General features: G+C 37.7%; 1 protein-coding gene across 1 annotated transcript in view; it reads right to left on the bottom strand.

Annotated features, from left to right (window-relative positions):
• The window catches only part of PAWR (pro-apoptotic WT1 regulator), an 84,527-nt gene that overhangs the window by 34,334 nt on the left and 23,964 nt on the right, over positions 1-26,229 (bottom strand). The window contains exon 3 of the mRNA XM_037389023.1: positions 7,360-7,488. Coding sequence (XP_037244920.1) covers positions 7,360-7,488 — 129 coding nt within the window. The remainder of the gene's footprint in view (positions 1-7,359; positions 7,489-26,229) is intronic.

The raw sequence follows: 26,229 nt of genomic DNA, 5'->3' as shown, positions 1-26,229 counted from the left end.
TACAGGAGTCCCACAATCTGATTTAGCAGAATCACATACAACTTCATATACTCAAACACAGCTCCTCCTAATTTACATATTTCTGTATTTTACTCACATTTTATTTACTCACTTTTTTATAGAATACCAATGTTAAAACCACATTATTATGTGAAATAATCCTTGGCCTAACATCTGAAGAAATACAGTATAGAAAATAAAACATATGCCTTAGCACATTTGGGCATGCCCTGTAGCACAACTGCATTTTCTCTACAGACAGAAGTTAATATCAAGTAACACCATGGCAATATACTTATAAAAGATGAATTACTACTCTTGAATGTATGCACACAGTTCTACTTCGCAAGAACTACATGAAACCTAGATGCAAAACATCTTTGAAAAGCTGTGGTCAGGTATGACTAGATATGAGTTATCATTACTGCATACTTTGGATAATGAGTGTAATTGCAAACTGATGCTGTATGACATTACACTGCTGCACAAAATAAAAAGCCAGGAAATGCAAAATAGACACGTATAAACTGCAGTGCGAGTTGAGAAGCTTATTTGGCAGCATAGTCTTGGCAGAGATTCACGTACAAAACTCTGGGGAAGCTTGTGTCAAACAGGTTTTCAGCTGTGTTTCCTAACATAGATGCACGTAATACTTCAGCTCTCTGCATTCATCGCAGTTTGTCACACAGCTAAGAAGTCACTACAGACTTTTACTCCCTAACTTTATTTACCGCTTTCAGCATAGCTTACAAGGTGCCTCTATCAAACATTTACAGCTTTCTAACACTGCCATATCTCACTGCTTAAAAAAATTTCAACATGTTGGATCACATCGAAAGCAAAGAATGGTATTTAAGCAATCAGAACTGTATCAGAGCACTTCTGTGGGATTCTCTTTTGACTGCATTCCTTTTAGAAACCGCCTGCAATGTTCTGGTAAGATACTGAGCTTTTTTAGAACAAAAGGTTAAAAAAGATCAAATGTGGTTTTCCTTCAATTTCCATAGGCTCTTGAATGACTTGCAACTAAACACTTAAGTCATAACTAAATGGTCACACTAATAAACCAAGATTAGATGATTTCACCAGCCACCTAACCTATTCATCACTGAAGTTAATTATGATAAACCCAACCTGCTGTGGCATGTTTTTATAATTACATCATCAGATGAGTGCTAATTATGTAAAAATTTCATCCTATTCTCACCTCCAATTAACAAGGATTCTTTCAAAGATACTGGGTAATTTGTACACTAAAACAGAATGACTATCCAAGCTTCTATCACAAGCTAATCCCTTGCAGAGAACAAAAACCTGCATTGCTGTTACAGAGAAGAGTGTGAGGAATCAAAGACATGGAAATACTACTGTGTATGCAAGTCAGTGTTGAGAGTTGAAAACTAGAGTAACTTATCCTTTTGTGGCATTGGATTAACAGCTCCACAGAAATTTGGTACTAGGGACAAACTTTAGCCTTCTAACACACATAATTTGAATTTACACTACATGTTGTATCATATTCTTGAAGTAAAGACAAGGTTCAGTGCTACAAATGAAGTGACATTCTTTGTCTAGCAAATCTGTCTAGTGTTGACAACTGTGATTCAGTGTGGAAGTTTAACTGCCTCAAATGTATCTTCACAAGTTGCATCTTGTATAAAATAATTTGGATTCATAAATAATTCTTACAATAATTTAAGATTCAACATCTTAATTTCTTTAATTTCTTATTGCTGCACAATCTAAAAGCAATAAAGGGACTCCAAGAAACGCCCATCACAATTGCATACACAAAACAAATTAACAGCTGGAACAAAATGATCGCAACTTCTACCTAGAGTGAAGGGCCTTGAATGAGGCCCTAAGCTTTGCAGCAGTATATCATACGCAATCAGGTACAGCGTAACTGTGTGGCTTAACAAAAAGAGTGAATCATGTCTCCTACTAGCGTCACAGACTTCAGAATGCTTAAGAAGCAAAATTCCCTTACTAGTTTCATGCCAGCGATATAAATTCAAAAGCAAGTTTCTAGCAGATGACCATAGAGAGACCTTCGGCAGTGATTTCAGACACAAAAGGTATTGGTAACTGTGATAGTTATGATCCGCGGTTTCTTAACTTGGAATTACGAAATACACTGGGAAAATTTTGCTTGTGTGACAACCATAAAGATCAGCATTCCCTTTTTACAGCAGGATACTCTAAATCATTCTTGTTTTTACAAACAAGAACATTTCAACCTTTCACTTGAAGGATTCAGATTACTTATTTCAGAAAGGTTGAACCTCATTACCTAAGTGATTCAGAGCTTCCCCTTTTCACACTCACAGGCCCAAAAATTGGTATCTCATACTCTCCCTAATTGATTTCCAAGTAATGTTAATAGCAAAAAATCATTCTGGTATGCTTGGTCCAAGTTTGCCAGGAAGAGGAAAGGATTCAGCCCATGTAAGTTTAGATGCCTGCACCTGATGTAGTGAGACCCCTTTTGTCATCAGTGGGGAGAAAAACACATCTAGAACACATTAAACCCTACCCCCATGCCAATGTCAAAAATCACTCTGAAGATCTCAAATATTGCATTGGTTCTTGGTTCTTTTGCCAATACATATTTACTGAACTATTCCCATACCTCACACTTAAATGTCAAACTGGTCGTAACTGATTAATTTTTTTGCAGCGTGTTCGTACACTGCACAGCAAAACTAGTGTTCACAGACACTACATCATTTGAAATAAAATGCAAGCAGAAAGGAACCAAAGGTAACTATGAAGCAAAGGATTTCAAACTCCTTCCAAGGTACTGAGAGCAACAGTTCTGTGTGATTACAGCACAGTTTCCAGAAAAACAGCCAGTTGTGATTTGAAGGTTTAAAGTGATGGAGGACCTGCACACGTCTCCCCCACGGCAAAGCTTTATGTTGGCTTTGGATTAATCTTCTCAGCCTTCCCAATTTATTCTCCAATGTTTTGAGGACACCATAAAGTAGCAGAGATACCACAACATCCTGCCATGCTCAGATATTGCTTCTATAATGACACGGAAGTTATGTTATAACCCTACTGCCACAGGTATACACCAAGAAGGGCACATTTGTGTTTCTCGTCTCCTAAAATACTCTCCAAACAACTCAATTCAGGGAAGCAGGTGACCATGATATCACCACAACCTGAATGCTTTAATATAAAGCAGAGGCCTCGCATATGGTTGGGCATTTTTTGAGCATTAGCACAACAGTATGTAGTATATATAGTATGTAGTGCTATACAATAGTAGCATTTTTCCATGCTCTAGAACTCAGCAAGTCTTCTAAAAGATTTAAAAAAAAAATCATCAGTAAACTAATTGTTTTTTCAGCCAAATCTTGTAGGGGGGGTTGATGCAAGTTATCTTTATATTGCGTACATATTAGCACCTTCTTCAATTAAGAAAAGATAAAATGTCCGTCACCCTGAAGATAGTATCATTGCTGCCCAACTGCAAGACAGACATTGATGTCAAATAGTTTTACGTTGTTTTCGATTTTACCATCTCTGTTAAGAAAAAGCTATTATTTATGTATTTGCCAGACTCCACTTATTCCTTATTAAAGTAGTAACTTTAAAGTACAAACTTTTAACTATGCTTGTCCTTAGCATTACAAATTTTAGCTAATGAGTTCTAATCTTCATTACACATAACTTACCACTGTCAGACTAAATCCCTGTACACATCAACGAGCAGTCCACAGCACTGTGACTCACAAGCTGAGAGCCACTGAATTGCAACACTAAAAATAGGAGGAAAATCAAGCACGGAAGTCAGAGGCAGACGTAACACTTCTATTTGGGAGTGGATTTAGTGTTGACTCACCTGGTGAGGTATGGCTTTACACACTATCTTTTGCCAAAGTTAAGTAACACTGTAATTGTTTTTCAATGTTTGTAATGTTGCTAGACCTATCTTCCTTATTTTCAATATAAAATAATTGAGAAGCCCATTTCAGCCAAATAGTTCTGCTTCAAGGAAAATGCTCTCAGGTCTGGTATATTTTTTAAATCTATTCTTAAACAAATCTCCTATCTCTGTGCTTTGCATCAAGGACTTTAAATTCAGCCAGAGTTTTAAAACAATGTGTATTTCACCCATGAGAACAGCAACATCTGACAATATCAAAATACAACTGAAAGATCAGTTTAAGGATTGGAAATAAAACCAGTGTTCAGCAACGTATTTGCCCATCAAACATGAAGTCAGTATTAACCTTTCTTGTTTACCACAGCCCCAGTAATTATGTATTTACAAATTTCATAAAATAACAGAATGGACAAATCAGTGAAAACATCTAACACTAAAGCAACGTATTTATTCTGCTTAGTAGACAGAATCAGAATAAATATTGGTCAATGGCAACTAGAATTGACTGAATTCTTAGATCTAAAACATAAACTCTACTTTTAGCAACAGAATTAGGCTTAATTTGCACAGAGTAGAATCAAAAGGGAACTAAGTCATCGAAGATGAAATAACACTGCTGTCAAATTCTGTTCAAATTGGGTAAGCTGTAAGTCTTCCAATAAAAAGCAAGTTGACAACTGCCAGTAATAAACTGATTAAGTCTCACAGCAGCTACAACTTTCTAAGGTTCCATCTGTTCTGTACATGTGCCACCCTGGGTCTTTGCCAGATCTGAGGCCTGGGATTCTCTTCTGTATTGTCAGTGACAGGACGCCCCCGCTGTGCTCTGTCAACAAAGTAGTAGTGCCTGTTTGAATACCGAGGTGACAAATTTGGAACTGTGTATGATACAATTAATACAGACAGCCTAGTAAATAGTAACTGAGATTTCTGGTCAAGAATAGAAAATATGGATTAAAAAACGGGGCATGGGAATACAGCCAAAGCATTATGTAGTAATACCACTAGGGCAAACAGTGACAACTTTTGGAATATTTGCTGAAGAAGTGAAAAGAGTGAATACTATAAGGAAGAGCCTAACAAACGACTTGGAAAAAGCGTAAAAACATTTCAGAATGAGGAATCCTGCCAAAGAATCTGCACAAAGACAATAGATCAGGTTATACAAGGCATACTTTGAGAAGACAGTCTCTCTGCAGAAATATTTTTGTTGGTGTTCACCATGCAAAAGCATGGTAAGGGTCTCATATCAGAACATTTCTTCATGGAAGACTCAAAGAATCTGCTTCAAACGGAAGTGCTGGTAGAACTTAAAAACAAGTTAACAAAACGAAAAAACAAGTTGCCAGAATGACAAGGTATTTATTCTTTGAGCTTTGAAAAAACTATTGGTATTACTGAAAAACATGATAGCTGAACTACTCAGGATCATATATAATCTCTCACTTAAAATTGCCCTAGTACGAGTGGTTAACATAATCACCATCTTTAAGAAGATTCTAAAGGAGACCAGAGAACTACAGATGAGGAAGCTTGATATTTATACGGAATAAAGTGGTGCTAGTTAAGTCTAGAACAGTTAGGGAATAAGTGAGTAAATACGATATAGTGCAGAAGAGTCACCAGGCCAAAACAGTTACACTTCACAGGTCTAATACAGCTTTAAGTTAAATGTCCGGAAGAGAAAGCTGGTTGACAGCCTGCTGCATTTCAAAAATGCATTCCCCAAAGCCTCCTACAGAAATTAAACTACGCTAGAATAAGAGCTAATGTCCTTTTGAGAATAAATTACTGGTGAAAAGACAGGAAATAATGGTGGACCCTAATGGTCAGCTTTTGCAGTGAACGGAGTATCCAGAAGAGTTCCACAGGAACCTGTTCTGGGACCTGCGCTTTACAATACATTTGGAGAGGACATGTCCATAGACACTATTCAGAACAGAAAAGATGAAGGCCAACTATGAAAAGATGCAGGATTTCTCTATTGGGAGTGGCTGGGAGGTGAATCAGGAGATGAAATTTCACGTACATAAGCACAAAGTGAGACAAAAAGGTAAACATGCTTCTACATTTACATATGCATCAGCCTCTGAGCTTGTTATTATCACTCACAGATAACTCCAAAATATTGTTAGAGAAACACACAACAAAAATAGTAAACTTGGTGCTCAGAAGACAAACAGGCAGATAGTGTCAGGAAAGAAACGGAGAACAAAACAACCACTATTAAACCACTCTAGAACTGCATGCTTTACTGAACCCTCCAGTTCTGCTTCCTCATCCCAAATGAAATACAGTCAAACCAGAAAAAGTACAGAACGTTACTGAATATCTGCTGTACAAGGAACAACCAAATAAAATACAATTAGAGAAGAGGCAGCTGAGAGGGGCCGTGCTCTCTCCACAGCACTCAGTCGCATAGAGGAAGCAGCTGTTCCTCTTGTCTTCCACTAGGACACCTTGGTGAAATCACATGGAAACAGATGGCAAATGACAGGTTCAACTTAAAAAAAGGAGACTGTTCTTCACATTCCAGGTAATTAAGCTGTAGACTTCTTTGCTGTAGGCTCTTCTGAATGTTAAACACATCCACAAGCGTATGAAAGACCGGGCAAAATTTTAGGACGCAAGCTCATCCTGACCCACTAAATTCAGTGAAGCCCCCTAGTTATGGGTCATTTGAAAACTATCACCATGTGCTTGCTCTGTTGGTATATTCTTCTTCCTATGCATGTGCTGTCGCCTCTGTTGGAGTGAACAGGCAGAGCTGGATGGCCTCAGTGTGTACAGCTAGGCTGGCATGTGCTGTTAGGTAACTGAAGAGGAGGAGAAACAAGACTAGCTGTACAGACTAAGGGCACAAAAGGAAAGAGAACATTTGCCACAGGTAGCATAGTATGCAGGAAGGGTGTATTGGGCATAACTGGCAACGTTTGATAGTGGGAGGTGGGCTGCAGACCAGTGTAACCAGTATGATGAGGGGACTGGAGAATAAAAAAAAAAAGGGAGGTTTCACAGAGGCAAGAGGTGTTTTCCCTAAGACTGTGCATGTTTGTTTCAATCTCAGAATCAGTATTAGTTTTAACTGACAATAAACTAAATTAGGAAATCAGGTCTGGATTTGAAAAAAATCTACCTGCAATTAATTGAATAATCTAAACTTTTGAGTATTTTTCATTCAAATCTTCAGGTTTCTCTTCCTCTCATTAAATAAGTTTTATGGTGAACATCAACACCATTACCTTCAAAGCCCCTGCAGAATATCAGAACCAGATCTCAGTGGTGTTGAGTTTGGGGAATGGAACCCCATACTCTGTTTTTAGTAATGTGACAACTCCTGAACTTCAGGCTTTGTTCCATATAGGGTGTTAATCTACTGTTAAGTAGGAGTACAAAGGCAGCGGCAGTATGAGTTTTAAAACTGAATAAAATATCAAAATGAGAAAGTGTTAAGATCTCACCTGTAGCAAGTATGAGCCAGGGGTATCTGCACTGGAACTCTCATTTTGTATCGTATTCTGTTGGGTAATAGCATCCTCCTTCTTTCGCTCCTTCTGCCCTGCTTCATCATCTTCATACTCATCAAGGCTCTAAAACCAAAAACATTCAGATATAGTTTTTGTATGTTGTTTCACATTCTTCCCACATTTCAAAAATTTCATGCATCAGTGAATATTTTCAAAGATTAATTTCATATTTCAGAAAAGCTTAATTGTTTAAATGCTTTCCTTTCTGTGGCTATTGATATCTTCAATACAAAAAGTCTGACAGCTAACTGATTTTTCTTAATCACAAAACCAAACAATCAAATCAAGATCCAACTTGACAATGCTTTAGGCAACATTGTCCAAGTTCAGTGCTAATCCTGCTGTGGACAGGAACTTGAACTATACTTGAGGTTCCTTCCATTTAACTGACTCTGTAATGTTTTCATAAGCAATAGTTTTACCTCTACAGAAGAGATTTCAAGGGTATTCATTTTACTCTTCACTCAACAGCTGACCTTTTTTGACACAGTAGCTTCTGCTGAGATTGAAGCATCAGTCTTAATCACCCATCTTAATTTTGCTCTCCCTGTCTTTGGTTTTGCCTTTGGAAGTTTACCATTGAAAATTAGTCATTTTAAAATTTAAATTAGTTGGTCAGTCATTCATTATTAACAGATATGTAACATTTCAGTTCTTCAACACAAATGTTTCATTCTAGATTTGCTGAAATACTTGATTCAAAAATATTACATTTCTAAAACACTGACGACTGACAGGTGAGAGACAGGAAAGATAAATCAATCCATCAATAACACTGCTTCTGTTCCAGCTCAAACCCATGCTGAGGCTAGGGTAGAAACGTGAGGACTCAACCAGCTTTGGACTAGGTCAGCTATGTCTAGATTGGTCTATTAATTTAACATATACAAATTTAGAGAAAGAAAAAACCCACAAGCTTGTGTTTCGAAGACCAACTCGAAGCAGGCACAAAGCTCCAAAAACAAGTAATTTGACCACAACATCACAAGTTGTTTGCCATGTGTATGAGACCTAGTTGGAAAAATACAAGGAACTAAACATTCTAAGATATCAGAAAAAGCTTCTGAATTAATGTGCAAAAGCTTAAGAAACAGAGAAAAGGGCTACATGAGAACAAAGATGAATGTCACATTATTTCAAGGGAAGTTTCTAATGCACAAAACCCAAAATCACAGGATTAGATACTAACGATCTCTGACATCATCTTATCCAAAGGACACAAAACTAATCAAAAGCATATAATGAGACTGCTGGAATGCAGTGTTTTTTAAAAAAAGAAACCCAGTGCTATTTACTAGCTGAAAATAGCACTACTATATAAAAAAAACAACTTAACTGCTCCAAAGCAAACACTCTGGTGACAGAAGTGCTATAAAACTGGCAAACTAGAAAGGTATGTTTTCAAAAGTGAACATAATAAAGTGAATGTAAGTGAACCTGAATAGAAGCCATTGAAACTCTCTACAGTAGCACACATAGCAGAATACCAATGCAATATCACCAGTCTACTTCTAATCAACATTTTAATACAAATGACGTAGGCCTGTCTACTTCTATCGCAAAGAAAAGGCATACTTGAAAGATTAATACAGCTGAATCATTATACATTCAATAACACTTCCAATAAGTGGTCTTTTGAAATAAAATTATTATAAATATTTGATTGTCTCAGGTCCATTTTTAATGGAACATTCAAGAAACATTGTCACAGCACATTCTAGGAGACTATCTTTAAATAAATATCCTCTACCTTTCATAAATGGTAAAGCTTAAAAATTTTGGTAACGTAAAAACTTAAGTCTGTATCCTAACTTATCCCATTGTCCTAATAATACATTCTGAAGTGACAGAAAAAGAAATAATGAGCCACTATTGCAACAAGAAATGTGAGTGATCTTCAGCTCTTACAAAACCAATCTCTTTCAGAAAAACCTATGAGGCTCACAGGATGTATCACATAAATTAAGACTAATGTCATGCAGATGAAGAATGATAGCGTTAGAAAAACAGGAAAAGTTTTGGATTGTTCTTCCAGCCTCCAAGTTGTTCATGTAAGCAAATTGAGATCCTAGATAAACTCAACAGAGATAGTTTGACATGAGTTTGGAAGAGCAGCCTCTAATAAATATAAGAAAAAATCGACTGGAGACAGAAAAGACCAGTAACCTTCACACATTTCAAAAAACTTTTGCATTTTCAAGGAACAACATTCTTTAAGACAAAGCCTAAAGCTCAAATTACAATACTGCACACACACACAAAAAAAGTCTTTGTAGCAACTAGGCAGACAAGTGCTCCTTTCTTCACAAATTCTCTCCTTCAGATACATGCTTCTCATAAGCTTTCCAGAGACTATCAGCATTCCACAGAAATACTCTTCTCTGAATACAGTTACATCTGTGAGGAAGAACGTTATTCTCTCTTTTGATACCACATCACCTGCTACTAACTATTCTCTTAGCAGTTTCAGACAAAACAAAATGCCATCATGAGATACAAAATTTCCAGCCACAAAATTTTAAACTAAGCATTTTCATTTAGTATTTGCCAGGGATGTCCACTCTCACCCTTTCTCTTTTTCTCAGGAGTGTCTGAGATCACAAAAGGCTGCTAATCAACACCATCAAGAGGTATTCGACACACCCCCCCACCCCCCCCAAATAATCCATACTTCCAAAGTTAAAGGCTTTCTTCCCAAGCACAGAACAGTTACCTAAACAGTTAATGCAAACCTAATTTGGAGCATATAATCTCTGCTTTAAGGGCTACTAGGGCTTGCTCCCACTCCAGTTCCCTTTGCCGGACAGGCCTCAAGCCAGCTAAGGCCAACACAAGTTTGACTGGTGAGAATTACAGAAGCAGCGGGTTTTCATTACTTCTTACAGATGAGGTAGAGGAGTCAAGGACAGGTTGATCCTCACCACTTGCAGCTGACACGGCAAATTTGGCTAGGGTTGCCAATGCCCTCCTGCCCTAAAGCAGATTAATAGTCACTGTCAAGAACCCTCTGTGGCTTCCCAAACACAAAGGTTATGTTCCCCTTCCAAACAGACACACACATACCTGCAACACTAATTAAAAAGATGTCCATGATGCCCGCTGAGCACAAGTCAACATGATAATAACTATGGAATTTAAACATTTTACTGTTTTTTTACTGAAGATATTTTGTTTCAATAAGCATTAGCCTTAATAAGGAAATACATTTGTTTTGACTTACGATGAAATAAACTTTCTTATGCAAAATAATACTTCACATTCAATATCCTGCTTTGCACTTCTCCATCAGCTTCGGTTAGACTGCTGATCTTAATGCTATTTATATTCTAACTTTTAGAGTAATAAAAATCAAGAACATCCAGGTTTCAGTTGATAAGATTAATTACTATTGAAAAATTAAAAATGTCCAAAGTTCTTACACGCTTTAAAAAACATTTTTATTCAAACTGCCCTGCAGCTGAAACAGCCTCAGCTCACAGGACATTCCAATCAGATGGATTACTGTGGTTTGCATTTCAGGCTTCTCTCAGCTACTACACTTTGCACTAGCAACTAGTTTCACATCATTGAAAGAGACATAAACGCAATAATTACTTTCTCTGTCAGAACAGCAGAGAAATGGATTTGTAACCATCGAGGTGTAATTCTGACCCATTACATAATTCTCTCTGTGTATTCCCTTCCCCCCGCTTTTTTATTTTGCTGTTAGGCACATACCATTTCAGATTCTTATTTTCCATTATAATCATCTGAGTTTGGTACAGCAGATATTCAATGTGACATTCCCACATCTGATCTCAATAGAAAGAATCCACAGAAATTCTTTAGGTTTTCTAGCATTTCAGTAAATGTTTGAAGCTGTAGTATAAACATTTTTCTGTAAACCTCTAGTTTGGAAAATACAAGCAGAATAGGATGCTTTCAAAGGAATCAGACTGATGAAAGAAACAGCCACGAAGATATCCCCACATTCCAGCATGCCACCAGCCTGCAGTTTAAGACGACATTGTACAAAGAATGATTCACTGGTTTGCTGTCTACAAACATTTGTGCATTGCTAAGAACAAACAAAAACTGGGGAGGAACTGTCTTTGCTGTGCAAACAAGCCATATTCCCTACATGCAAGAGATCGGTTTCTGAGTGCACACAAGCTGCTCTCGCCACAAGAAATGGTGCTGAGTCAAAATGTCGCTATCCCCATCCCCCTTCCTGCACCAACTTGCTTTTGCCTTGCAGTTCTGCTGGCCAAGCACATATCTAAGAGCTTCCCAGTTCATTTCATGAAAGGTCAGTCAGGTTAGTTTCAGCAGTTATAATTGGGCCGACTGAGACTGCCTGAACCAGATACAAGCCCATTCAAACTATTTCACAGAACTCCAGGAACAGTTGTGCTACATCAGCTTTTTGAAAATGACGAGCACTTCAGATAAAATATTTAATCAGTACAGCAAGATGTGCAAGCAGATACATACTTTCAGTAAAACCCTGTGTTCAGCTTCACATTGGGCAATAAACAATCTCTAAAACACAAGCACCATCAGTTCTCTTGACTTTTTTCTAGCTTCTTAACCATGCTAACAATCTGGGAGAGGAAACAAATCTAAACTTCTTCGCATTTCCCCAAAACAACTTTTTTTTTTTTTCTTGGGGTGGGGTGGGGTGTTGGGAAACCCAAACAAAAAAAAAGTTTTACCACAAGGACATTTTCCATGTTTAGTAGAAGTTCTAAGTGCACTATCACAACTTCATATCAAAATGCTGGAAAAGTGCAAAGTTTTCTATTAAATGTAAACACTTCCTAAAAGCTTCCACAGTGGAAATACAAGGCAAGATATAAGAGTTGTTTTTAACTCTAAAAAACCCCACCATAATTAGGCAATTAATGACAACAAAATACATTTTGGGAATCAACATTACTCTTCCCTCAGCTGATCATTCAGAAAAGCCTGGAAAAGCTAACTGCAGATTCACAATGACTATTTTCCACACCATTTCTTCATAATTACTCTTCTTACTGCAGCAATGAAAACCAAATGCTTCCACACTTTACCACGCACAGCTCTGATATCTCTTAAATACTATCTTTCTACCTCTTTGCACAGTATCAAACCTTTCTGTCATCACTCCCCAGAGTACACAAGACCAAGCAAAAATCCCAAACCTCAATGATTTGAGATTATATTGCTTTTCTCTTTCAGAAACACTGTATTTAATCATACCTTTTAAACACACTTTTATTGCAATGTCCAGAAAGTACCAAAATATTTCAGTAAAACAGGTTTACGGTAAAATAATCTTGTATTAGAACAACAGTATAATTGGAAAAAAATACACCCTTTTTACGATGCCTTTCATCACGTTTAGCTTGCCTAAGTGCTTTTCAAGTTGAAAAACATCCTTATATAAGCGGAAAGCGTAATGTTATTCATAGGAACTATCTAAAATCTACAAACAGTTTTACAGATATGGATTACCCAGTAAAGGATTTTATTTTTTTAAGAATACTTTGCCTTAGTTCTCACTTTAAGAGCCTCCAAAAAATGATACTGAACTCGAACACCTCATCTGAATGATCTTTGTGCACTTTTAAAAGTCTGCGCATCCAAGTGGAGTGGCCCAATGTCAACAATTAGTATGAACACAAGCATAGATTTTTAACCCAGATGAAAGTAAAGGCAGGAATCTTTGGTATCTGAGATCAAAAAAGACCCGAATGCAGCAACGGGTCAATGACCAGCAGGTGGGCCAGAGCACAGCTGACTGCAGACATAGGATGCACTCATCCTTGACCACCCTGCCAACAGCAACACAAAAAGATGGGCATCACTTAGACATGAGTGAGGTGCACATCTTGCTCTACAAAACTCATAGTATACATAAGTCACATTTATATTTTGTTTGAACCCTGTCCTTTTCTCATCCATAACGAGAATTTACAAGTGCCTAGTTTGTACACTCAATTATACATCAGAGCAAATACGGTCTGCAGTCTTAAAATCCACTTAGAAATGTTGGGGGGGGGGGGGAGGCAACCAACATATTTGTCTGTATAAGAGCAAAATAACAAAGTGGTTTGCATTCTTTTAAAGCTTTAAGTAAAACATCAACTAGATCAACACCAGAACATCAATTATCCCTCATTACAATAACAAAAAGCAGCTATGTTTGCAGTTTGTTATTCAGCAAAATACATTGTTTGGCCACCACTGCCTTCAAACATACCACAAGAATGAGTTCAAAAGTCAAATGTTTAACTTAAACTCATCGCAAAAAAATCCTTTATCACAAGGCTAGTCAGGAATGATTGGTGAAAGTGCTCAATTTAACTACTTAGTGTGCGATATTAAAGTCACAGATTAAAATGGCAGGGATACAAGAGAAACTGCAAAACACAAGCTGGCTAGCGAAATTAAAATCCTTCTAGAAAAGATAAAAACATAACAAAAAATAGGGACTGGCAAGCCATCAGAATTCAGCACCAAACTTTTCAGTAATATGCTCAAAGTTAGCATCTTAGAGCCTTTTCCGATCGATCACCATCTAAGAACAGAAGTACCAAACATCAGAATTGACTTCTGCATAAGGATTTTCAGTCTAACTGCTGATGCCTGTTCCATGGGGAAATTATTACATGACTATAATAACGACTCATCCAAAAGAAGTACCAATGCCTTGCTCTTAAAAAGAAAATAAAAGCCAACAGCAATTAAAGGAGCTAACAGAAAAGCAGCCAAATCCTCTTCTTGTTGGTATGATCCACAGGCAGTTCCAGCTCACCTGCTTTCCAAACCACAGGGCCCAGACTTCAGATGCAGCACAGCTCTATGCACTAAAAGTGTGAATTTAAACATACCCCTCCTCTGAAATTTTGCATGCTGCTGCTCTTACCTCTATGCTCTAATCCAGTTTTACTACTGACAACATGTTTTTTCCCGTCTCTGCTGATGGTTTACATCTGGTATAGCATTAATGAAGACTACATTCTGTACACAGAAATCACTAATAACATTGAACATACACATCTAAAAGTTACAGAAGTGTTCCCAAAAATCACACAGACAGAAAAGAAAAAGTCATAAATCATAATTTTGCTCCAAAGAATAGTCAGCCACCAAACCCATCTCCTAGGCCTCCTAATTAACATTCTGAAATGATGTGTTCTAACTAATACAATGATAGCAAACCAGTGACTGAACAGAAGAAATCTGGCAAAACAAAGTTTGCCTGTTTCATCAGAAGGAAAAAGAATTGTTGAGGATATATGCACCATTGAGGATATATGCACCGTTTGCCATACATATAAGGAAACAACAATCACAGATTGCAAGAACAGAAAAGAGAACTTGTCCCAGACGTACAGAAAACAAGCTACAGTTCACCGACTTGATGCTTGCCTACACTATTTTTCCTATAAAACTTTCTCCTGTATTAGACTGGATTCTAGGAGATACTAGTATTAGAGAACACAAACTATCTGAAATGGGAGCAGTTTACCCACCAGGAACAATGGCTGAACAAAAGGCATTCAAAGAACAGTTAGATAATGGAGTTAACATGCCTGTAATCACCATCATTTTAACTTCCATTGCCATGTACTTCTGCCAAACCCAAGCAAACAGAAACAATGCTCCAAAAGAGAGAAAGATGTATTGTCATGCAGATAAAGACCATACAGATTGAGCAGCCTTCTCTTTACAGCCAGAACAGTGACAGAAACAAATCTTGGAGAAGATCAGCACACTATTTTCAAAATAGAACTATGACTTTAAATGTGACCGTGTAATATAGAGCGTTTTCTTCCCTAGTACATCTATGGTACTTCTAAAAAGAAATAAAGATGAGATCAGTATTTGAGGAATGTTCTGAAAGAAGATCAAACAGATTAATCAGTGTACTGTATTTCTAGCTATCCTATCCTCTGAAGCATGCAGTTTGCAGCAATTTATAGTCTGACTATCAAGATGCATTTTAAATGTTGTTTTTTAAATGCAGTCCTGATCCTTCACACATTTCTGCTCTCTCGCTTAACGTGCTAATTGTCATCTTTCTTTTTTTATCCAGCTGAATTCATTCAGTGTTTACACACAGTGGGTGTGGGATTGGTCAAACTAAACAAAGCCGAAGAGGCTGCTGACAACCAAGTAAGCAGGGACAAGTCACAACAATAGACGCAGAACCAATTCCTAGGGAAAAAAACAACTTCGGCACAATGTTTTTTTGAGACTTGTATTGCATTTCTCATTTGGGAGTGGGATCTTCTGAATCTGTAGAAAAGCTGATAGAAATATTAACCAGGTTTTCCACTCTTCCGGTTGTTTCTTTTGAGTCCTAATATAAATAGCTGTTCTAACCAGACAGATACGGACTCTACACTCAGCCATGGGGCAGTAAGAGAGAGGAAGTACTGGAAAAGCACCTTAAACAGGACAGGCATGTATCCGGATAAAAACTGCTGAATTTGACTTTCGAGGCAATAAATAAGCACTTTTGAAGGCCTCAGCACTGATGTCAGGAATAGACAGCACTGATCGAAGCCATGCCGGCAGGCAAAGCACATCTGTAGTACTGAAGCCTGCTAGGATGGTAATACCCGGATAAGATCAAAAAAGTTTGAAGTTGCTGCTGCAGTCAATATTCAAGCTTTTTCTTGGGAGAACACCTTACACCTACAAATTAATCCTAGCAACAATGCTGTGAAGCTGTTTCCCAACCTAAACTTCAGAGATCACTCTTTAGCTCTGCATTTGGGAAGGAAAACCTCTTCCTCAGGGGTTCTGCCAACACTTTTTTTTTAAAAAAAAATATATAAATGTATTAACGTCCAAGGCTCCCAATGGAAATCCAGTCCAGGTTCTCATAGTACAATCCCATGTCCTAACAGCAAGAAAGTTTTTTATCACCAGTATTTGTACTCCTGCTTCCTACAGAAACTACTCAGAAATTACAGCTCTTTTGTCCTCATAGGGTTTTTTGAAGTCTCTAGTGATGAGGGGCACAGGGGAATGCAGAGGGTGTTCCAGATAGTAATAAATAATATTTAATAATAGTTTAGTATATTTAAGATATGAAAGATGCATGAGTGTGGAGGTTCTTTTAATTCACGTTTGCTAAAAAGTGAAAGATTCAGATTAGCCACCACAGCAATTCAAGGGCTAGACAAAGCAGGCAGTTACCCTTCCACCTGACCAGTCAGCGCTGTATGCAACCCTGAACCAGCTCAGCAGGTGTTTGACTCTTCCCATTCAAAGGCTCTGTAAGGAACCGAGGGAACTATAGGATTGAGTTAGGAGTGAGGAGGAGAAAGCGTGGGAGACTAACAGAGCTGTGGGAAAGGACTGTAGAAAGAACATGTAGCTGATGCCTGGTGCGAGGGAGCTACTCAAGTAAACTGAGATTCCAGCAGCAAAAATAAGCAAGCAAGCAAAGGACACATCTGTTTCAATCTGTCTGAGAAGCAAAACTACACATTATACTTTTTTGTAGCCTTTCTGTCCCTGTCAGATTGAGCCACCTGCACCAAATTTCCCCTGCAGCACTCACCCAAAATCTTCACATTTTGATTATGTCTAAGACAAAACTGGACATACTCCACGCCCAGAGGATAAGAAAAACTAGGACTTCAGGATGGGAGCATGCAGATAGGCAAAACTTTGCCACTCAAGAACATTTCATATGCACGCTTTAAGCCCACAAAACAGTACTAGCAGGTTCAAGTACCTTAGTACAAAAGTAGCATTTGAATATGGTGACCTCAGAACACAGAACATGCAGAGACACAAAACCAAATTAATCTAGGTGTGAGGAAATACAGTATAGGATCATAATAGGAAGAATGAGTCATGTCATGCAGTTGGTTCAAAACAACCGCACTCACTGAAATCTCTCACTTACTGTAACCCATTGCATAAGAGCACAATGGTATTTCCACAGCAAATCAAACCAGAATACAGCAGGAATAAATAAAGCAGGGAAAATGCTGGATAAATAAAAGTTTATATATGCAACTGCAGGAAGAAGTTTGCACAAAAAAAGACATTTTCCATTAGTGTTTTTTAATTGTTGAGCGTCTGATACAGTTAGGGGGCTGGGTGTTTAACTATACAGTGACTTGCATACAATATAGCACAAGTCTTGGCTAGGTCTTCAGCAACCAAGAAGTTCTTTGCATGTCAATGGATCTACCTTTTCAGGCCTGACAGCTGAAGCAAATCATTAAGACTTCACTTCATAAGGCATCTGTTATCTTTATTCAAAACATCAACTACTCTAAAACTGGAATAAAGGCTAAAGTCCTTTTCTGAAGTACTCAGAAACCTACCCATTAAAGATGCTCAGGAAACTTTGTTACACATTGACATGGATAGATCTGCTCTGTGCTCCAAACCCAAGGCACTGGCAAGGGTTCCCCTTGCTGAGGCACTGCATAGAAGGGCTACGATACCCCCCCCCCCCCCCATTTTCTATTGAGTGGGAAAAGAGCATGAGGTTAAGGTTAAGACTGATACACAAATTAACATGCATCGTCTTCTCCATGGTAACTGTTCACATGCGTTGTTTTCTGTAGACCAAACTGTGGTAAACACAAGGTAATTCAAGCTTTACCATCCCCCAGTGAAAGAAAGGTAAACAATTTATGTATCCTGTAGGTACCACAGGGTAGGAGCATTCCCACCGTTACCATGGAGCAGCTCTGAGCCATTCATGTGTCCAACCCAACAGCCTTTCACTCTGACCAAAGAGGACAACGAGAGGAATTCGTGTGAGCTGACAGCACTGGAGATGGGATTCAGAGCTCCATTCATCTCACGCAGTAACCTATCACAGCCCAATTATACTTTAAATCATGAGAAAAAATGGTTTTGAGAATCTTAATGATGCTCTAGTAGGAGTCTTCATGTTGTAAAGGGCAGGGGACCGGGCAACGACATGGACACAACAACAAAAACAACAAAATAAATTCCCCAGCCATCCCAGCCATTGCTACACTTGCACTCCAGTCCAAACTAGGAGAATGCACGTGAGGAAATATCCCAGGAGGAATCAAGACTGAGGATTCTGCTGTTCACATTATTAAAACATGTTTTTAATTTCTCAGACTACAAGCTAAAGCCTGTAATAATGTCACTTGGAAAACAGAAGGCTGAGTGAGCATCCGAGGGTGAAGAGGAATGTTTTTACAGGCGCAGTTAGTAAATACCACTGGCTCCTGCAGACATTTTTCCTTAAATGGAAATTAACATGGCTTTAGGTTAGGAGAAACAAAAAAATCTCTTGATACAATAGAAGTGATAGGTTAGCCATTAACCTTTTACCACCTGCACTAAAAGATATAAAAATTAGCAGGATATCTATATATAGATAGATACATATATATTACGTTTTGTTCTGCAAATACTTAAAACCCTTCCCCTCCCCTGCCACATGATTCTTGTCTGTAGGTTTGGAAGAGTAAGGAATCCAAAAGTCTCTCAAGCACTATTAAAACAATGTGCGAATAGAAAGTCTCTGCATATCTGTGACTAACTGTATGAGGGCACTAGACAATTTAAAGAAAGGAAACCACTCCAGATAGAATCAGAACTGAACCTTCACCCTAAAGTTGAGCCAAACTTTATTTGGACACTGTAGTAACTACATTTCTTTGATTTTATTTTTACTTCCTATTTTTTATTTTCACATGCCCCCTTGAAATTGCTTTTTCCAGCCAAGAAAACAAGAGTTCTCCCTCCCCCAAGATTCCTAACAAATTTAACAACATAACAGACAAGGGCTAAGGCTCCACAGCAGCTTAAATTAGCCTGTGTCCATTTAGCCATACTCCAATTCTCCCTCTTTCCCACTCCCTCCCATGGGCACCTACCAGCCCTCTGCATCATCGCCCCTGACACTGGCAAGTCACGTCAGCTCAATTTACTAGCAGAAAGCTACCTCTGTAAAAAGTGAATAGTCTTTTATATACCTTGGTCTAGCTAGCTACAGGATCAAATGAGTGCCAGGGTCAGCACAAGTCAGTCAGATATAAGCAAGGGTCCAAAGCAGCCTGGACACTGAAAAGGTTAAACTCTCACAAAATCAAAACCTAAGCAATTCATACCAGAGATTTACTGAAGTATTCATCCAAAAGCACAGATAGATGTGGAATATTATTTATATCCCAAAACAGTTAAGTGTCTCTGACAATAGTAAACACCATCTATTTTTAAGGGGAAACAAACTCTTGATTCAGATTTCAGAGCTCTGACGCATGCCAAGATGACTTCTTTAACCTGCAGCTTGTATGGGCTACAGAACAGTTTTCCCCTTTATAAACTGCATGGCTATTACTCTAAGTAGCAACAAGAGGACTACTACAGAGCTGCAGAGCTTATCCATCCATCCACTGGAAATTTCACCACCACACCATGTAACAGCATAGCCCCATGTCATGATTCCTAAGGTAAAAAAGCCCATCAAGAGTTAAGGACAGTGGATTAATGTGCACCTTGCAGCTTGGCTCCACATGCAGCTGGGCCACTACAACTGAAAGAAAACTGCAACATAAATAGAAATGTGCAGGATTGGAGAGAAAAGACAAGCTGGACTTCTTAACTTGGCTTTTCCACCACAAAAAGCATGAACTCAGAAATACCTACAGACAGGCCAAACAGCCCAGCCTCATCTTCTTGCACATACTGGAGCCTGCACTGCCCATTCTTCAGTCCTGGCGTAGTCCTGGCGTAATGTTTACCTGTACGGAAACTGATTCTGCCGTAAATTAATTCATCAAAACCCAAAAAATATTATTTTCAGACCTGCCACTCCCCTTATTATCAAAACAGGTGTGCACACACAGCAAAAGGGACAGCACAAAGATAGGAACCACTAGACCTGATCTAGCTCCTTGTGAAATTTCTATCAAATTACCCCCCCTTTTGGCACAGATAAGCAAAAATGCCATTAAGATATGTGTACTTTGTATACACAGCATTCTTCACATTAGTAATGTGTCCTGTTAACATATGCAAGTAGTTTTAGGAAGAAATATCCATTGAAATCAAGACCACAAAGATCATAACATAGCTATTACACTATGCCTTATGTACTACGGTTTGGGTATTCTCTTATTACTGCCTTAATTAGTTTTCCACATTTCTTTTAAATGGAACTCCCTTTTTCTTAAAACAATTAGAGCTCCATTCACACTTCCATTATTTTTTTAATTGTCCTTCTGACAGGGATTTGTAATAAGATAAAAAGAAAGTCTTGTTAATTAAGCTGTAGTAGTTTTGCCTGAAATGTAACTCTGGCCCAGGATCTTTTATGGTGGTGAATCTGACAGTGTGAAACAGCTACCTTAACATTTGGCTATCCCCATTTATATGTAACAGAGTATCGTCTTAACTGGAGTTGGGATAATAAAAGGCTCTGACTCTTCTGTGGCTGCTTTTCAATTTATGTTTTTTGTTTAAAGACTGTTTCTAGAATGTGTAGAGAAGAAAGGAAGATGTAAGTACATCTATGTATTGTCATATCAAACACCCACAAAGGCTTTCACAGTCACCATAGACACAAAATGCTGTAAGAAAGGACTACTCCCAAAAGTCCAGCTAACATTATAAACAACTTAATGGGTCAGTAACAGGAAAAAAAAGAAGAAAAGAAAAAAATCACTTTTCAAATAGGATGCAGACTGGTTCACTTACACATCTCATCGAACCTAGTAAGATTCTGTTGCAAAAACAACAAATACATTACATAAACCCCAACAAACAAAAAGCAACACACACAAAAAAAAGGGGGGCACAGAGCAGTCTGCCTAGAAGAGCAACCTTCATCATGAGATCTTAAAAAACACATCAATGTTAGATAAATGTCAGGGTTAACACAGGTAACAAGGATTCAGCTGGGCCAAGATGACAACTAGAGGATTCTTCAAGGTGCCCTTCAGCCTTATTTTCCAGGATTATATAACACTAACTCTCTGCAGAAAAAACTGCAGCAGCAACACATATAACAAATAAGGATAATAAACTGCACCAAGAACATATCTCTCCCCACCAACCTTCATGCACACATCCCACATAAATGAACTGCAGCTGCACAGCGAACTGGGAGGAGCAAACATTAAGCAGCAGGGCAATTCTGTTATAGCAACATACAGCACATATGGGACTGCAGGATTCTGGCCCTTCATCTGAAGACATGGGCACACGCATCAAGAACTCCCTAAGCAGAATATTGCTCTAAACTGGAAAGCTAACAGTATAAAAAGAAATAATAAAAAAAAAAAAAAAAAAAAAGAAGTTTTATTCTCCACCTGCTTTGTTCTCAACCACTCATCCACTCATCCCTGCCATGAAAGGATGCTGGGATGGTTGGAGTGTTTCCCCAAATGAGGACAACTGCTCTTATAAAATTTTGATGTACAGACATTTAAAAAAAAAAAAAAAAAAAGCACAGAGTAGCAGTTCTTAAATCACATTTTTCCCCTTTTGACCTTATCCAATTGTCTGCACCATAGTATTAACTTCAATTACTACTAGTCTATTGTATCTACTGAAGAAATGGTGATCCATATCCATTTCCCCGCTTGTTTAGTCAAAATTACTAAAACTACTTTTTCTTACAACCTCTGCCTTTCTATTAGCACAAGCTATTCACAAGAAAAGTGCAACAGACTTCTGTGATGAAAGTCTCAAAGACTCAGTTAAAATTCTAGGAAAAAAAGATCTTTTAAATTATACTGCCTGTTCTTTAGTCAAGCAAACTAAATAAAAGAGAACTCCCACTAATTTACCTGGAACTGACATCCATCCAGCTAGCATCTGCTGATATAGATTTATGCTCCTGCATTTGCTTTTTTAATCGTAATTTTATACTCAAATTATCTGAAAACTTCTCCAGTATTACACAGTTTCTTAGAAATCAGCATTACTGGACCAGAGACTACTTTGGTCAACTGTTTTGAGTGCAAGTTATCTGGACATGCTCATTTCCAAATGTTTATCCTCACTGGAGATGAACTAACTCCCTGGAAAATCCTCTTTTTGACATGAACACTTACTCCTGTTTCCACCAGGCAGAAAACAAAAATATTACTTGAACACATACTCCCAATGGCAAGCACTCATTGATGTAGCAGAGCAATACCAATCTAACCAGAAAGACAAAACAACATGGCTTAGATTATGACCAAATAAGTGTTTGAGGGAAAAACAGCACATTTAAGTGAGAAGGGATCCTCCAAATGAAATGGAGCACTTGGCCACAGCCACGCTACCAGACTTCTGAACTGAAAAGATTAAAGTAACCAAACCCCCTGCTTAACACAAACCCATTATTTCGCATTGTAATGGGCGAACAGCACACCCACTATCAGTAATTCTAAGTTTAAGTGAGAAAGGCAAGCAAGAGGCACAGAAACCCACACTAACACCATCATAGCTGATGGCTGAACTAAATCTAAAGCCGTCAATCCCTTCAGGATCTCTCTGGAAGGCAAATGCAGCTTCTACTGGAAGCAGGACAGGTCCAACCCCATCTGTAGTGGTCACAGACCTCGGTAACAGATGCTGCTGTGCACTTCCAGAGGAAAGATCTGAAAGCCACTAGTTGCACCATCTACACCTGGATGCACTGGGGATTACTCTGACTACACCGGCTTTGATATTTATAATCTTAAAAAAAAGAATAATAATGTAAGAGAGACAAGAATTTTTGGGGTTTTTTGTTTTTCTTTTTAATCAGTCCAACAGTTTGTTTTATTTATTACACTCCTACAGTGCTTTAATTTGTGGTTTTCTTCAAATGCCCCCTCCACTGAGCTGCACTACTGGCAAAACTAGCCGTGCTGAGCTTTTAGCTATTCAACAGCAGACTAAACATTTACCTCTATTTGCCACAAAGCACATGCACTATTAATAGTCTATTCTTAAAGACAAAATTTTAATTGAAGAATTTCTAAAGAATGCCTATTTTGAAACACAGCTTTCAACTGCTCTATGAAACCCTTTGGCAAGGATATTGTGCATTCCTAGGAGGATTTAAATTAGTTGCCTGCAGAACAAAACCTGGGTTACGGATAGTAACTTGGATACAGTCACACACACACAGAAAGAGAACGTTCTTATTCCTCCTGATCTTTTTTTCCTTGAAAAACACAACCATCAACATGCAAAGTCTGTTTTAATAAGATAGTGTGAGGGTTTTTTTGGTAAGTGAAAAATAATTATTGCTATACTGTTTCTCAACCAAATTAACCTGTTTGTACTTCTCAAAACTACTATGGAATCTAACTTTATAAAATTCTACAATACTTGAAGTTGAAGCTGCTAGTTTTAAACTGACTTTTGAAAAGATAATTTTACATTATGGACTGGAATTTTACGTCTCTCTTCAAATGCAATTCCTGGTATTTTTTTAATATGATTTGAGACATGCATGTCTTAAAATAATTTCTTATTTCTTCACACCAACCTGATTTTTCTTTTCAGCCTATCACAGTACAGCATCAGAATAAAAACAGGCCTTAACATAAAAAAGAAACTTAAAACAGTCTCATTAAATCAAATCTTCTCAGCATTCAGTTCTCATCTTCTAGGGAATCTTCATATACATGATAATTAGTCTCCTGAAAGGCTAAGGCTCAAATGTCATTTCTTTGTGTTGTAAATTCTAATTATTCATAGGAAATAAATTAGTGATACTCTTTTATCCGTTAAAGCAATGCAGAAGCTTGAAGCAATCATACAACTGGCAAAAATTAGGAGTTCCCAAAAAAGGAAGTAAAACTTCATTCTTCACATTCCAGAAGACTTAAAAAGGGCTCCATTAACACTAACGGGGAAAGGGCCAGTGACCTAGAACTTTACTCGTGGTCCGAAACTATTAATGAAGTCTGAAGAATAAAGAGTAATGGGTATTCAAAATCCAACTCCTGTGATGTAGCCCCAGAATGAATAAGCTGTGCTCTAATTTACTCTGACATGCAGCACATCATGGCTACAGAAGCAGTATGTTAGAACAAACCATCTTTCAGGAGTCACATTCTTGGGAAATGGCTGATTCCTGGGGATTCTCACACGACCTTTAGTTCAATAGCAAAATATTTAAAAACAAACAATTTCTCTTATACACAAGAAAGAAAAAAAAAAAAAAAAAAAAGAGGGGGGCGAAGACATCTTATTTAGCCTTATTTGAGAAGGAGACCACAAAATCAACTGGATTTTACAACTACTCTACTATTAGTGAACACTACTGAGCCTTATCCCATCTGCAAATTTTACTTTATGGATATCACATTTATTCACAACTAGAAGAACGCGCCAATCTTAGTATGCCCCTTGAGAAACTCCCTCAAACTGTCAAAGAAAAAGATTTTTAGGCATCTCAATAGCTAGCTCTTGTTCCCTAGCACATGCTTTACTGTGTGCAGTAAATAGAACACTGACCAAAGGGGAAGGAAAAAAAAAACACACACACACACACCCCCCCAAAAAAAAACACCGACAGGTTATTAGGATGACAAAATTTCTTTGAACACCCAAATTGCTTTTGGGCTTCACAACTAGATTGAGCAATTTATTCACGAACAAGCCGTTCTAGGCGCTTCTGATTAACAAAGCAAGTGCAGATTTCATTTTTATATTGCCTAAGTTTAATATCATCATGACTAAAGAGTCACATCAAAATCGAAGTATGGACCTTATTTTCAACCTAGGAACAAATAAGAACTTCACCACCAAAAAGTGGTGGATATATTTGAGGATTCATATTGAACATTAAGAGAAACTTAAAAATATATTCTTTGGACACACAATTTAGAATTTGGCTTTCTGAAAGGAAACCAAGGAAATCAAACAGCAGTCTTGAAAACACCAAGCTATGTGATGCTTCACAAAAAGTAACACCATTCAACTTCCAAATCAATCCTGTAACAGAAACACCCACTATGCAGTCCATTCTATCTCTAAATAATTCTTAAAACTTTTAAGAGAGAACAAATATTCTTCTTAAAATACTGGAGTAAGTGTTTTTTCTTATCAGCACAAAGGCAGCAAAGAACTTTTATCAAAACAAACACTATCAGAATGATTAAGATATTGGGATGGACTAGAACAGTTACATTTTTCTACTGGTCAGAATAAACATTTAATGCTGTTTTCACATTCAATTTAAACACCATCTATCTATAACAGGAGAACAGATATATTTTTATGTGCATTCCATAATTCACCAAGATTATGAGTCTTCTGAATGGCTGCTGCAAGCAATAGCAAAATTCTTTAAAATACTAGAAATATGTGAATACATATCTATCCAAATAAACACTGACTATTTTTGTTACTAGAAATACTTTTGGTTCTGTTAGCAATTAAAATGCTTCAGTTTAAAGAACGAGGAACAACCTAAAAAAAATATTTTCTACTTGGAATTACTCTATTGGACATATCCTTTCTGGATCCATCTTGATTCCATCATTGAAAGAACAGCTGAATTAATTAAGCTCCTCAGGTCACTGAAACATCTGGAAAGAAAAGTATCTGAGAAAAATGTAAACCTTAACTAGCTTCTGAGAAAGAATTATCTGTCTCAATGTAATTTTCTTTGTTTCTTTATCCTTAAAAAAACCCACCAAACTGTACTCTCTCTGATATGCCTCTGATGACCAGTAACTCCAGCAAGGAGAGCCAACAAAAAGAAACTTTTATCAGATACACTTCTGCTTATTGACCACAAGGGCAAGGAGAACCAACAATAATAATAAATAATGCCTTATACGCCCCTTACTCCTATTAAAATATGATTGAAATACAGAGTAACTT

This window comes from Falco rusticolus, chromosome 5 (genome assembly GCF_015220075.1).
Source record: "Falco rusticolus isolate bFalRus1 chromosome 5, bFalRus1.pri, whole genome shotgun sequence".
NCBI lineage: Eukaryota > Metazoa > Chordata > Aves > Falconiformes > Falconidae > Falco > Falco rusticolus.
The sequence above is the reverse complement of the archived record's forward strand: the minus strand, read 5'-3'. Positions and strand labels throughout refer to the sequence as shown.